Genomic DNA, 14,030 nt, shown 5'->3' with positions numbered 1-14,030 from the left:
ATGACCATTAATTCACGGTTTCAATTGTCTGTTTACATGTAATTGTACTATTTTTGCTGAGTATGCAGTGTATGATTGCGGCTTCTCTTACATTCACAATCTTTGTTTATCTTACAGGCAAAGCTGGAAATACTGTGTTTACAAGAAACTGTCAAGGAATACAAGACCAATGTGACAGAGTAAGCAACTTGTTATATACTATTTTAACTCGGTTATTTTATGCCTGGTCTAGACTTGCTTGTTGTGAAAAAATCTAAAATGTATTAAAACCAAATATATGTATAAAAATTGGTACATATACAAGTTTTCTAAATTTTTGTATTTTTATAGAACAATTGTTTGAAAAATATTTGGAATGAAGAGGAATGGTTTTTCATTCTTATTAAATATCTTATTTAATGGGGATTAAAAATCTTATCTATAAATTTTCTATTATGTCATCAAAATCAAAAATTTATCAAATGTTGAGAATACCTACTCAAAAGCTGCATTTAAATGATTAACTTTTACTTATTTTGACCGGAATTATCATCGATGTTGGTTACATTCTTGGTTATAGGTTGGTTTAGGTTGGAAAAAAAACAGAAAGGGGTGGGTGTCTGTATGTTGTATACCATTTTGCTTTTTAGGTTTGCTAGTCTTAAATACAAAAGTCTATCCTATTTTCATGAAACTTGGTCTGACAGAATATTTGACACAAATATATTTAAGACTAGTGAGAGTATGTGTCATCTTTGGTCAAAACCTAGGTACCTACCTGTAGGTAAAATATTTAGTCAAAATTTTGTGTTAAAGTTTCTTATTCCTTTCAAAATCAACAGTGTTTATTCAATCTTCAAGAAACTTAGTCAGATTATTTCTATGGGTCATGTCTGGTCAAAAAATAGGTAGGACCAATGTGAATATGGGTCAGGAGCATTTACTTTTTCCTTTCTTGCTGCATAATCGCATTTGTCTAAATGAAAAATTCAGCTTTCATGTGGAACGCATTAACACCTTAATAATTCTATATTGCGAAATGTTTTTATTTGCAAGAAGTTAACAAATCCAATGTTTTGTCTCCATTCCAGTTCCAGTTTTGCAGAGGCGCTAGATTACCTGCCGGACATTGACCAGGACAGCCAAAAGTAAGGGGTTATTGTGAATTTACTTGAAATAATCAGCAGCAATTGGAACAAAACTTGGTTAAGTTTTCTCCTGGTTATCTTGAAGCTAGTTTGTTCATTTAAATGATTGGTTATTAGTAATTATTGAATGAAGGTTGACCAATCACAGTTTGGCTAACTTTGACCAAGCAAAAGATTGAATTAGTTTTTAACCAGGTTTTCAACGAAAACCGGGTTATTAGAATGAGGTTGTCGTTGGGCGGGCGGGCGGACGGGCGGGCGTCAAACATTGGTTTCTGTTCAATAACTTTAGTTAGCATTGATAGATATTGATGAAACTTGGTGTGTAGGTAGCTTATGGGAAGAGCTAGCTTGGGATTGCTTTTGAGGGGGGTGGGGCTAAGGTAAAGGTCACTGTTACTAAAAATAGAAAAATGGTTTCTGCCAAATATCTTTAGTTAGCATTGATAGATATTGACGAAACTTGGTGTGTAAGTTGCTTATGTGAAGAGCTAGCTTGGGATTGCTTTCGAGTGGGGAGGGGCTATGGTCAAGGTCACTATTACTTAAAATAGAAAAATGGTCAATGTCACTGTTACTTAAAATAGAAAAAGGGTTTCTGCCCAATAACTTTAGTTAGCATTGACAGATATTGATGAAACTTGGTGTGTAGGTAGCTTATGTGAAGAGCTAGCTTGGGATTGCTTTTGAGGGGGGTGGGGCTAAGGTCAAGGTCGCCTGTTACTTAAAATAGAAAAATGGTTTCTGGCCAATAACTTTAGTTAGGATTGATAGATATTGACGAAAGTTGGTGTGTAGGTAGCTTATGTGAAGAGCTAGCTTTGGATTGCTATTGAGGGGGGAGGGGCTAAGGTCAAGGTCACTTAAAATAGAAAAATGGTTTCTGCCAAATAACTTTAGTTAGCATTAACCGATATTGATGAAACTTGGTGTGTAAGTTGCTTATGTGAAGAGCTAGCTCGGGATTGCTTTTGAGTGGGGAGAGGCTATGGTCAAGGTCACTATTACTTAAAATTAGGGATGCAAACGAATATTCGAATATTCGATCAAACGTTTGGTATTCGAATGTCAAAATCGGTATTCGAATATTCGAAAAAAAATGTTGAATAAATAAAATTAAAAAAAACTTTGACCTACAAGGCTGCTATTGTGTATTTAGTTCGTTTGTCATGTTTTTACAATGATTGGCCCCTAATGCCAGAGGTGTGAATGTGATGACAATACACTAAACACGCGTCATATGTCATTTAGGGACATATCGCCGGGTACTATAAAAAGTCCCCGTAATTTTACAACTTGCTATTGGACAAGTGACACCAATGCCTTTGCCAATTAAGGATTTAAGGAAACGGCCTTCACACTAATGTGCTGTCTTGGTTGCAGATTAAGCTATGCAACATTGCTCAAATTGCCGTGATACTATGTATGGCATTTGCTACAATAATGCAGTTACATGTATGTGCTGTTGACTGTTTTCCATGTTTCGATGCACTGTTCTTGCTTTGAAATGTTACTGTATAGTATAGCGTTTTAGGATATATTGCCTCTTTTGATGTAGAAGAATCAAATTCATATATGTTTCGTTTTATCATTTTACTAGTTCCCGAGTTGGTTTGGTATATAAGGTAGAGGTCTAACACAGAACGAGACTGCTCGTCCTACGGAAAGACCCTCCATTGGCTCATTACGCCATATGATTAGGAATCCATCTAATTTCACATTGTTTCACAATATGAAGGCAGCGGAATTATTCGATTTTGATTTTTGATTGTTCATAATGAATTACCGTTTTCTATATAAAAATGGGGAATTTCAGAGGCTCATATGGGGAAGTCAGGGTCCGCCGCGTGTAGTTGCTACGACAAAGTAGGATCAAAATGAATTGGCTATTACTTAAGCGAATGATAATAATAGTTTAATGCAACTTCGAGAAGATGTATTTTGGTTATCGAATATTCGAATATTCGATCGAAGGAATTACCGAATATTCGAATATCAATTTTACCATTCGTTTGCATCCCTACTTAAAATAGAAAAATGGACAAGGTCACTGTTACTTAAAATAAAAAAATGGTTTCTGCCCAATAACTTTAGTTAGCATTGACCGATATTGATGAAACTTGGTGTGTAGGTAGCTTATGTACAGAGCTAGCTTGGGATTGCTTTTGAGGGGGGTGGGGCTACGGTCAAGGTCGCCTGTTACTAAAAATAGAAAGATGGTTTCTGCCCAATAACTTTAGTTAGGATTGATAGATATTGACGAAATTTTGTGTGTAGGTACTAGTAGCTTATGTGAAGAGCAAGCTTGGAATTTCTTTCGAGGGGGTGGGGTCAAGGTCACTGTTACTAAAAATAGAAAAATGGTTTCTGCCCAATAACTTGAGTTAGCATTGGTAGATATTGATGAAACTTACAGCGAAGGTAGCTTATGTGAAGAGCTAGCTTGGGAGGTGGGGTCAAGGTCACTGTTCCTAAAAATAGAAAAATGTTTTTCTGCCCAACAACTTAGTTAGAATTAATGGATAGTGATGAATCTTAGTGTGAATATAGCTTATATGAAGCTGCAGATTGAACTTGCTCATACAACAAATTAATTGGCTACAATTTCTGATTGCCCATAACAAAAACCTGGTTTCATCGCATTGCGGCGCTTCTAGTTTAAAATTGGCTGCAGCTTTTAGCTTAAATGAATTTTAGCTGGATTGTAAAGAAAGCTGTCAGGTGATATGAATCATGACCTAGTAAGTTGGTAACCATTTTGAAAAGCCCTGAGAAAATACCCCTACCAGGCTGGTAAGGCACACGTGCATTGTCTGTGGGTTGGTAGTGGACACTTTGACCAATTTTTTTACCCTATATGAGACTATAATGAGATATTTCGCAACGCAAATTTTCCCAAAATGTTAAGGGTCTTTTTCCTAAAATGGGCAGAAAAAGCCCTGTAGGATGAGGATAAATTGCATTGCTACCTATAGTAGTACTGGTTTAATTATACCCTGAAAAGGCACTCAAGAATGATTCATATAGCTTACAGTTGTCTTCATAATGCAGCTTAAGTAAATTAGTATAAACTAAACCATTGGTGTCATAAAGTGGTAAACAGACGCCCATGTTGCTAGAGTTTGTAACAAGTTAAAGCTTAGAAATTTTAGATTTTCATTGTTTCTGTTTAATTTAACATTCATTCCTGTACATTTTCTTTTCTGCAGGCGTGTGGTCGAGCTACAGGAGAAGTTCCGTGCTCAGATGAAACTACAGCTACTCTGCTTCCATCCAACACAACATTCATAGGTCCACAAATTGGTAATATTATTTTAGCTGTGTTCAATAATTTTGTTCAGGCATAATTATAATTATAGAACAGTCCGCTGTATATAATATTACGTTAACAAACACTTACCGGTAAATTCTATGTCAGTATATGAGGAGAATCTTGGCGGAGCAACATTATTGAAGTACTACTTCCAGTCACCCTTATTTGTTTCGAGCATGCCTATTATTCCTGCATTTCATGTTGTCTGGTCAGATAGTAAATTATACAATCATCATTAGGTTGGCTTCTAGCTGTTTAAAATTACTACCTGGTGACTGTACTTATCTCATAAAATGCATATAAGCTGCATTTTCAATAATAGTCGCATTGACATCAAGTCCTGGCATATGAATGTATTGCTTCGTGGAGCTCGAACAGTCTAAACTCACATTAAACCATTCCTTCGTCTAGGCAGCATTTCAGGGTATTCATCACTTCTGTGATAGCGAGTTTCTTATGGGTAAAAATCATTATACTGTTAAAGGGACTATGGTTTTAATGGTGTTATGTGCGGACTGCTTGTGAGGGAAAAGTAAATAATGGTCTCTATTATAAACGCTTCCATTTTACCTTTATATACAAAGTTTATATTACATGAAAAACAATAACAAAAATTGTTGAGTCATTTATTTCAAAGAACACAATACAATAAGTCATGATTACTTTGACAGTGATATATATGGTACAATTAACAAACATAATTTAAATAACAGTAAAAAAAGAAAATCAAATATTAAAATGGATGTGATTCAATTCTGGAAAAAAACATGTTTTTATTTGAAACAGTTTTTTGATATATATGCATACATTGAAAGTCAAAATAAATTGTTTTTTAAATGTTTATCCAATTCAACTTGTATGTGTTCAAATACACAACTTGTAAGTGTTTTTCAGTGGCAAGACGTTCAGCAGATATGACACCAGAGAGATGGGGATGAAGAATGTGCCACTGGTAGAAGTGCTGTTTATGTGCAATAGAACTTTGGTGTACTTATTTATATACATTGATGTATTCAATAACATTTTGCTAAATTACTAGTTCTAGTATCTTATTACTGTATAATCTGTTTTCATTTGTAATATGTTGTATACTATGTTTAACAATTTCAAGATAATAATAAATTATTAAAGTAAAATAAAGTAAAAATTGTTTAGTGCTGGTGGTTTTTTTTTTAATACATGCTAAGTGATTTACCTACAGGAACCTTTTGGCCTTGAAAGGACTGAGAATATTTTGACCAATCTTAATATTTTAACTGTATTTTACAATAATATAAGACTGGTTACCTTGGCGCAAAAATGGGATAGTCCTGTGTCACACTATACACTGCCTTAGTGCAGGATGTTAATGGATGTACTAATTATTTCAGAAATTTATCTCGCAATTAAAATGTAAGCAGTTAGGAATACATATTGCAATTAGACATGATGAAGCCAAAACTTACAACTGGAGTATAGTTTTGAATATATTATTCAAACGTATGCGTGCCCCTTTAATAAATAGTTGGTAGATTAATTAATAACAATTGCCAATATTTGATTTAGAACATAAATCATACAAACAAACAGAAAGCAAAATTAATCACATCCTTTACAGATTAAACATCATGTGCACCATGGCTATTTGCATAAATAGTTTTAAAGAAAGAAATAAACCTCCATTGATTTATACAAGAACTTTCACCTGCCATTTTGTTACTAATTAGAATTCCGCTAAAAAAATGTGTCACCAATTCAGAGTCCCTGCCATTTTGCCAATTCAAAGCAAAAACTCTAGAGTGACAATGGTGATCGGAGAGGTAATCAAACTTGGTCAAGATATTATGCCAATAAGCATTGTGGCCAAGATTGGGGAAGAAAAGTTGAAGTTAGAGAATGGAAATGAACGTGTGATGCTGCTAATGATGATGATGCTGGACAACGGGATCCCTATGTGACTGTCATGCTATGCAGGTTACACAGAATTGAGAATGATTTTAGATGAGAGCTACACAAATACTTAAATCCCTACAGTGCACACAATTATCATGTATTTCTCAATCTTTGTAAAGCATTGACAACTTGTGATAAGTATATGTATTGAGCACTTTTCCCTACAAGTTTAGGTGACACCGAGATATACCCTCTTACAGAGTCTGCAATTTCAACATCCTCAAAAGTCATGCTGTGCAATGGAATTAAACAAAGTATATGTAAGAGAGATAAATTGTCTAGTTTCAGACAATGCAGTGTATTTGAAACTACCGTAAGATGTAGGGCACATGATGGCAAAAAAAGCAGTGCATTGCAGGTTTTATTCTCCCTCTTAGCAGTGTCATCAATGTCATGTCCATATGAAGCATGGCTGGTTTTTTATTATTCTTTTATGTTGAATGGGGGTGTCACTATAAAATGAGGTTTAAAGTTCCCTGTATGGCAGATGGGGGGGTCAATGGCTGGTGCAGGCCCACTTTACGGACAGTGTCTGTGTGTCCGTCAGTCTGTCCACTGCCTGATGACAACATTGACAGCAGTATGCTCTCCACCCTGCAAAGACCCACATACATTGGCAGACACAATAAGTTGACATACATTCATCAAGTAACATTAATACAATACTACAAATTTAAGGTACAAATAAAATTTCAAGGAAAACGATAATGAAATAAAAAAAAAATGCATATGAAAAGTGATTAATGCGAGGGTTGGTCAGCTTATTGCTAAATATGAATAACAGGCTATAGGCTTGGTACAAAAGGAGATTTTCATGCACATGTACAAACAAATACTTCCTGTCGATGAAACAAGGCAAATTAAAGTAAGTTATGATTCAAAAACTATACCTCTTTTTGAAACAAGTTTTGACTTGAGTCTGTTGAAATCTGGAGAGTTATTTCTAAGGAACAAATAGTCTGTGGTTCTGTCCCAGGTGAAGTTGTCGAAGGACGCCACAAGAAAATCACAGGAGGTGCATCTGAGCTTGTTACATGACCTGCAAAACAATCAAACAATAGTTCGGTGCATCTTAATATGTATATGTACAAACAATATGAAATGCTAGTAACATACATGCATTTCCCACTGAATCATGTAGTCAATTTTAATACATGAAATGCTTGAAAAAAAAATCAAACTAATATGGTTATAGTATTAGAATACCAACGCAATGGTCACATAGAGTTGTACAACCAGGTTTTAAACAATACATGCACATTACCAATGATAAACTAGTTTTAGTGTAAGCTGGATTTAAACAATTCATTCTAGGAACTCTGAGTACAGGTCATTGCTTTTTTCAGAGTATTCTATATTTTTAATGTTTATCACATGAAAAAAATGCAGACTTTCTCGTTTTCGACTTTATAGTGTTTTCTTCAGAAAAATAATTTTAATGGAAAAAGTATTCAGATGACATAATATTAAATATTGAAACTGTATTTTCACCCAAATTCAAATAATGAAATGGTCTTGGAAAAAACAGCCCTCACTAGAAGGGCATGGATGGAGATCCAGCTACCCATGGCCCAAGTACGTTTTGGCAGGTACCTTTGTACAACCTGGTTCCTGACCAATACAGCAATACTCTATACTGTTTAGTGTGATTAGTGTGTTTGAGGTGTTTAAAAGTCAGTATTGTTTCCTGGTGCTAAGTAAAGTACATGCTTGAAAGGGGTGTTTCTTCTCCATGTGCTTGATCATAAATGACATCCCCCCACCTTTGTGACTGACCTGACATGAACACAGACAGCATTTCCTCTTTTCATTTGACAAACTATGAAATAAAATTCCAAACAACACATATTTTTGTTTTAGAGGACAAGGTTTCTTTGCATTGCTAAGCAAAGGTGCTATTCTATGTCATATTTATTCTGCGCTGTCAGATGTATATATTGGTACCTGCAAGTGAATAAAGAGGGTGTACCCAGTCTTTTATTTTTCCCATCCATGCCCAACTCCGGAGTAAAGGGTGCAATGCACACAAGTACCTCCAATGATAAACATCATAGACTAGTTCAGTTCACCATTTACAATGAATTGCAAAATCTTTTTTTTCATTATGTATGTAATTAAACAAGCAAATTCGTTGAGTTGATATTCTCCGCCTGATTGGGCTAGGTCAAGGAATGGAAATCAATTGTTCATGAAATATATATATCAGAGTTTGAGTTTGATTGCAACTGTTTGAAATAAAAAAAATATTGTATATAAATTACATTTAGAATTGACCAAGAAACCTAGTTTATGCCTCCATGTTACCCAGTTCCAAACTAATCTAAGATTTCATCAAGGCAAACATTCTGATCAAGTTTCCTGAAGATTGGTCCAGATATATGCCAAAAAATATAGCCTCTAGAGTGTCCACAAGTTTTTTTTAAAATTTGACTCAGTGACCTCATTTTTGACCCAACATGACCTAGTTTCAAACTATTCCAAGATTTCATCAAGGCATTCTGATAAAGTTTCATGGACATTAGAGCAGATGTATTGCCTCTAGAGTGTTCCCAAGATTTCTGTAAGATATGACCTAGTGACCTAGTTTTTGACCCATATGACCCACTTTTAAAACGCAGTCAAAATTAAACCTAAGAGAACATTATGACCATGTTTGAACTTAATCAGACCAATCCCCACCATTAAATAGTTTCGGACAAGATTTTTAAAAGATTTGACCTAGTGACCTAATTTCTTACCACATGTGACCCAGTTTAAAACATGTCGAAGAGTTCATCAAGGAAAACATTCTGATCAAGTTTCATGAATATAAGACCATATATATTGCCCCTAATGTGTTTCAAATATTTCTCTAAAATTTGACCTAGTGACCTAATTTTTGACCCCATATGCCCCACTTTTTACAAGTGGTCCATATTTCATCAAGGGGTACATTCTAAGATTTGACCTTGTGACCTAATTTTTGATCATATGTGATCCAGTTTTAAATTAGTCCAAGATTTCATCAAGGAAAACATTCTGATTAAGTTTCATGAAAATTTGACCATGTAAAATGCCTTTAGTATGTTCCAAAGATTTTTTTAAGATTTGACCTTCTGATCTAGTTTTTGACCCATGTGACCCACTTTTTTAAGTGGTCCATATTTCTTCAAGGGGAACATCATGACCAATTTTGAACATAACTTGACCAATCATTACCAATGATATGGTTCTGGACAAGATTTTTCTAAAAATTTACCTAGTGACGTATTTTTTTATCAAATGTGACCCAGTTTTATTTACGACCAAGAGCTCATCAAGGAAAACATTCTGATTAGGTTTTATGAATATTTGACCATGTATAATTCCTCTTGTATGTTCCAAAGATCTTTCTAAGATTTGACCTACTGACCTAGATTTTGACCCCATGTGACCCACTTTTTTAAGTGGTCCATATTTCATTAAGGTTTACATCATGACCAATTTTGAACATAACTTGACCAATCATTACCATGATATGGTTCTGGACAAGATTTTTCTAATAATTTACCTAGTGACCTAATTTTTGATCATATGTGACCCAGTTTTGTAAACGACCAAGAGTTCATCAAGGAAAACATTCTGATTAAGTTTCATGAATATTCAACCATGTAAAATGCCTCTAGTATGTTCCAAAGATTTTTCTAAGATTTGACCTAGTGACCTAGTTTTTGACCCTATGTGACCCACTTTTTTATGTCGTCTATATTTCTTTAAGGGGAACATCATGACCAATTTTGAACATAACTTGACCAATCATTACCATGATATGGTTCTGGACAAGATTTGTTTGACCTAGTGACCTAGTTTTTGACCCCATGTGACCCACTTTTAAAAGTGGTCGAGATATGATCAAGGGGAACATTCTGACCAAGTTTGAAAATTTTCTGATAAATGCCTACCAAGATATGGTACCGGACAACGCCAAAACAATATCCCCCTCACGAAATCTTCGATTCGGCGGGGGATAATAAAGTATGAGCTAGTCAAAAGCACATACAAGAGCATGATTGGATTTCATGCAATTCTGAGATAGTTGGCTTGATAATGTTGCTGGATGTATAATTCCTTTGTGTTTTTATGACAGTATATGAATGTCTTTATGGCAGTATATGAATCATTTTAAACAAGTTATAAAATTAATGTTTATATTTGACGTTTAATTATGTATTTAAGGAAATCCTGTAAATATGTGATAAAATCTATTCCAGTAAAACCTATAACCCTGGGAGAAAGGCAATTGTTTTGTTAGTGTATGGGTGAGTGACTTTTCACTTATTTGGTACCAAAAGGTGCTTCTGTAGGGGAGTGGTATAATTCAAAAGTGCCTTCCCCCTGGGGGGTTATATGTTTAAATGGAATAGCCCTTACTTGAAAGGTATACTCTTACGGAGAAATGCTTATAAAATTCAATGGATAGGCAAATTAAGCAGAGGAAAAAATTAACAAAGAAATGGTTTTAAAATCAATATCATCGATTTCCTTCAATCCTTTGTTAAGAAATTGTACTCTGTAATAAATGCTGTGTTTGTTAAAGATGGCACCCAATTTTTTTTGGTGACTCTAACAAGGATACAAATGTACTGGAAATGAATATTGAGCACAAATACCATATTGCATTGTGCACAGTATGAAAGAAGTTGATATATTGTATACACAGCATATGTAAAGTCACTGTAATTACATAGATTCTATACCAACAACATTACTTTTCGCTGACCTGATATTTTCAACAAGGACTATCTGATTCTACTAGACAATAGCTACATCCGTATCATACTACCTTTTGTTGACGGTGTTTCCATAGCCCTGTGGATCAGCAGCACCGCCTATAAACACAGGGAAACACCTGCAAAAGAAGACAAACTAGTAACATTACTTCAATCTGTGAAGTTCTGTCCCCACTACTAAACAAAGCAAGAAGGATTGTTTGCTTCCTTTTCACCATATTGTAGTCATTATATAGGTATGAGTCACAACGACAGTAAGTTCATGTATCTAAAGTATCTGTGTGAGTTCTGTAGTGTAGTAATAAAATAAATCAAAAAACCCTTTTATAACATACACTTGAAACAGTTAAAGAACATGGATGTTAAATTAATGTTTACATCTAATCATTGCATATTTTGAGGAAAATTGACAAGGAAGAAGTTTTAAACATAGCAGCTGTTTTTTTCTGGGAAAACGCATGAACGGTACGTGTACATGCCATAATTTTCAATGCAATATGAAAATAATAAATTTTAGCTCTGTTCAATGTCAGAGACTTTCCACAGACCAGTGAAAGTAGTCTCACAAGTTTTAAACCCTCGATATCAACAGTTTACACAAATGACATTGGATACTTAGTATTGGACGCATTTTTTCTTGCGTTCATGCTGTATGAATGCAGAAAGGTACGCGAGGAAATTCCATGAAGAGTGCCAGCACTTCTTGGTAATTTGCTTGATTGCCCTACTGTGTTCATTCAGCATAAAATCAAGAAAAAATGTGACCGATATTTATATTTACATTTTAAATAATTATTCATTACAATGCAAAATTAGCAGTATCTTCTGCAGTTCAGTATTTGTTCTTAAAGAAAGGTTACCCTCAACAAACAGTTGTATAAAAAAATAGCTGATATTTTAACATTGTTTATCATTGGTTAAATCACATCGCGCTAGTCAAATTGAATTGCAATATTGAAATAAAAAATGACGTCATAGATAATTGCGTATTATACAATATGAACGTCAAGTTTTATCTATACAACGGATAAGGAGAGTGTAAAAATTTGTGAATAAATAGAAATAAATAATAAAGCAACTTAATTTTGCGGCACATGTATTAACATGTACAACACATTAGAATAATCTCTTGACAGTATAGTAATGTAGTTAAATGTAAACTTTAAAGCCAACAAAGATCTCTGGTGATGGAGTCAGTAAAGTGCTTACTTGGACAGTTTAGGCCGTGTCTGTGAGGTTTTACTCTGAGCACTTTTGGTGGCATTGGACTCTTCCTGAAGAGCAAAAAAAGGCGTGTACATAACGCAAGAGATAAAAGATAGAAGTAGGCCTAACATTTTTGTTTTATCAATAAAATTTCTGAGTTTTCAATCAGAATTAAAGAAAAAAACTTAAACAATTGATTCTTACACCCTAGAACTTTTTCATACCAGAATATACTGTAGCACTTATACAAGCATTTTGTCTATATTTGTAATGTTTAATGATCTTCAAAATATAATTTGCATTATGATAAAAGTTTTAAACAAGAAAAGCGTGCTAACCGGACAACCCACGCTTCTCACCAAGGCGACCCAGGTTCGATTTCCGGCCTGGGCGCATGGATTTTGGTTAGTGGTCACCAAGCCGGTGGATTTTCTCCAGGCACTCCGGTTTCCCCTTACACACAAGATCACACTCTCGTGTAACATTGTGTCAATGAAAGTTACATAGTATCATAACTTTTTTCACAATTGTTGTAAAAAATATAAAGTTCAAACTAAACTAAACAAGAAAAGTAACCGGTGCATGAGGATCTCCACAAATATCGTTGATGATGTCATCCATCTCATCATCAGACTTCTTTCTACTGAAAAAGAAGGCACAGGACATTCAAATTAAACCTTTACAGTTTATCTATGTTCTGAACGATGTTAATGGCTGATTTTTCATTACATAATTTACAAAGCATAGGCGGAAGTGCATAGGTCTAAAAGGTTTATAGGGTGAGGAGTGTTGTGTGTGTGATGGTAAGAAGTTAAGAACCAGCTGCTTGGATAGCTGACTCTAAAAGACTGCCATGCTAGTTTTTTGGCGGTGGTGCTTTTGAGCCCCAAACTGCTATGTACTCTACTATTATTTTAGACTAGGTACTTTTCCCACTACTACAGTAAACATGTTCTTCGTATGTATGTATTTCTTTAGACCTTGAGATCAAGGATAACCCGTGAAAGTGCAAGCACTTATTTCCATCGGGGTCCTTTGTTTTTACTGAAGGTACAGCATGCTGAAGAGACAGTGGTGGGATACAAGAAAGTCCGGGTGCTTTACCCTAGCTCTTTTTCGAAGAGACCCCTTGGTTCATTTACGTGCTCAGCGTAAATTATCCATACACAGTACAACTTTCCTGGGTTAAACCAGTACTGAGTACACCACTTTTCCAAGCAATACCCTTTAAATGCCGAGCGCCAGGCAAGGGAACTACTAGTGCCAACTTTTTATGTCTTTTGGTATGACGTGCCCACTGATCACACCCACAACCTCCCACTCCGTACGCGGAGGCTTAACCACTAGGCCACAGAGAAGGTTTAAAATTCTTCGTATTTGGACTAGGACCTATTTTCTGTCTTTAAAACACAAAAATATTCTATATGCTTGCGAATACAGTATTCATAGAAAAGTAGTTCAATGCAATAATAATTATCATTACATGCTCTTTTATACAATATCAATTTGAGTCTTGAGAAAAAAAGTCGATTCTCCAGTGAAATCCAAAATACCTAGATTTACGTGAAATGACAGTTTTTGTCTTTGCTTTCACAAACTTGTGTTCCACTTCATCTAACAAATCGTCGATATCATCAGCCATGTCAGTTTTAATTACTATTATCCTGTAAGTAATTGATGTCGAAATATTTTCTGTTGTCACTG

The 14,030-nt window shown here is 34.8% G+C and overlaps 2 protein-coding genes across 5 annotated transcripts in view; one reads left to right on the top strand and one right to left on the bottom strand.

Annotated features, from left to right (window-relative positions):
* LOC128243690 (exocyst complex component 2-like) overlaps positions 1-5,472 on the top strand; it is a 27,521-nt gene extending 22,049 nt beyond the window's left edge. For 3 of the 4 annotated variants that reach the window (XM_052961594.1, XM_052961592.1, XM_052961595.1), the window contains exons 23-26: positions 118-179; positions 1,071-1,127; positions 4,337-4,430; positions 5,335-5,468. In XM_052961594.1, coding sequence (XP_052817554.1) covers positions 118-179; positions 1,071-1,127; positions 4,337-4,418 — 201 coding nt within the window. In that variant the 3' untranslated portion in view covers positions 4,419-4,430; positions 5,335-5,468. Of the gene's footprint in view, positions 1-117; positions 180-1,070; positions 1,128-4,336; positions 4,431-5,334 lie in introns of all 4 variants that reach the window. The other variant, XM_052961596.1, reaches the window with a different exon arrangement.
* On the bottom strand, positions 5,053-14,030 carry LOC128243691 (cilia- and flagella-associated protein 418-like). Its single transcript, XM_052961597.1, has 6 exons — positions 13,880-14,030; positions 12,903-12,969; positions 12,330-12,394; positions 11,174-11,239; positions 7,263-7,411; positions 5,053-6,966 (listed from the first exon to the last, which is right to left on the bottom strand). Exons 1-6 carry the CDS (start codon positions 13,966-13,968, stop codon positions 6,869-6,871), a joined length of 534 nt encoding a protein of 177 aa, XP_052817557.1. The 5' UTR covers positions 13,969-14,030; the 3' UTR covers positions 5,053-6,868.

The sequence above is a fragment of the Mya arenaria genome, chromosome 8 (assembly GCF_026914265.1).
Source record: "Mya arenaria isolate MELC-2E11 chromosome 8, ASM2691426v1".
NCBI lineage: Eukaryota > Metazoa > Mollusca > Bivalvia > Myida > Myidae > Mya > Mya arenaria.
This window is presented reverse-complemented; position numbering and strand designations above follow the sequence as displayed.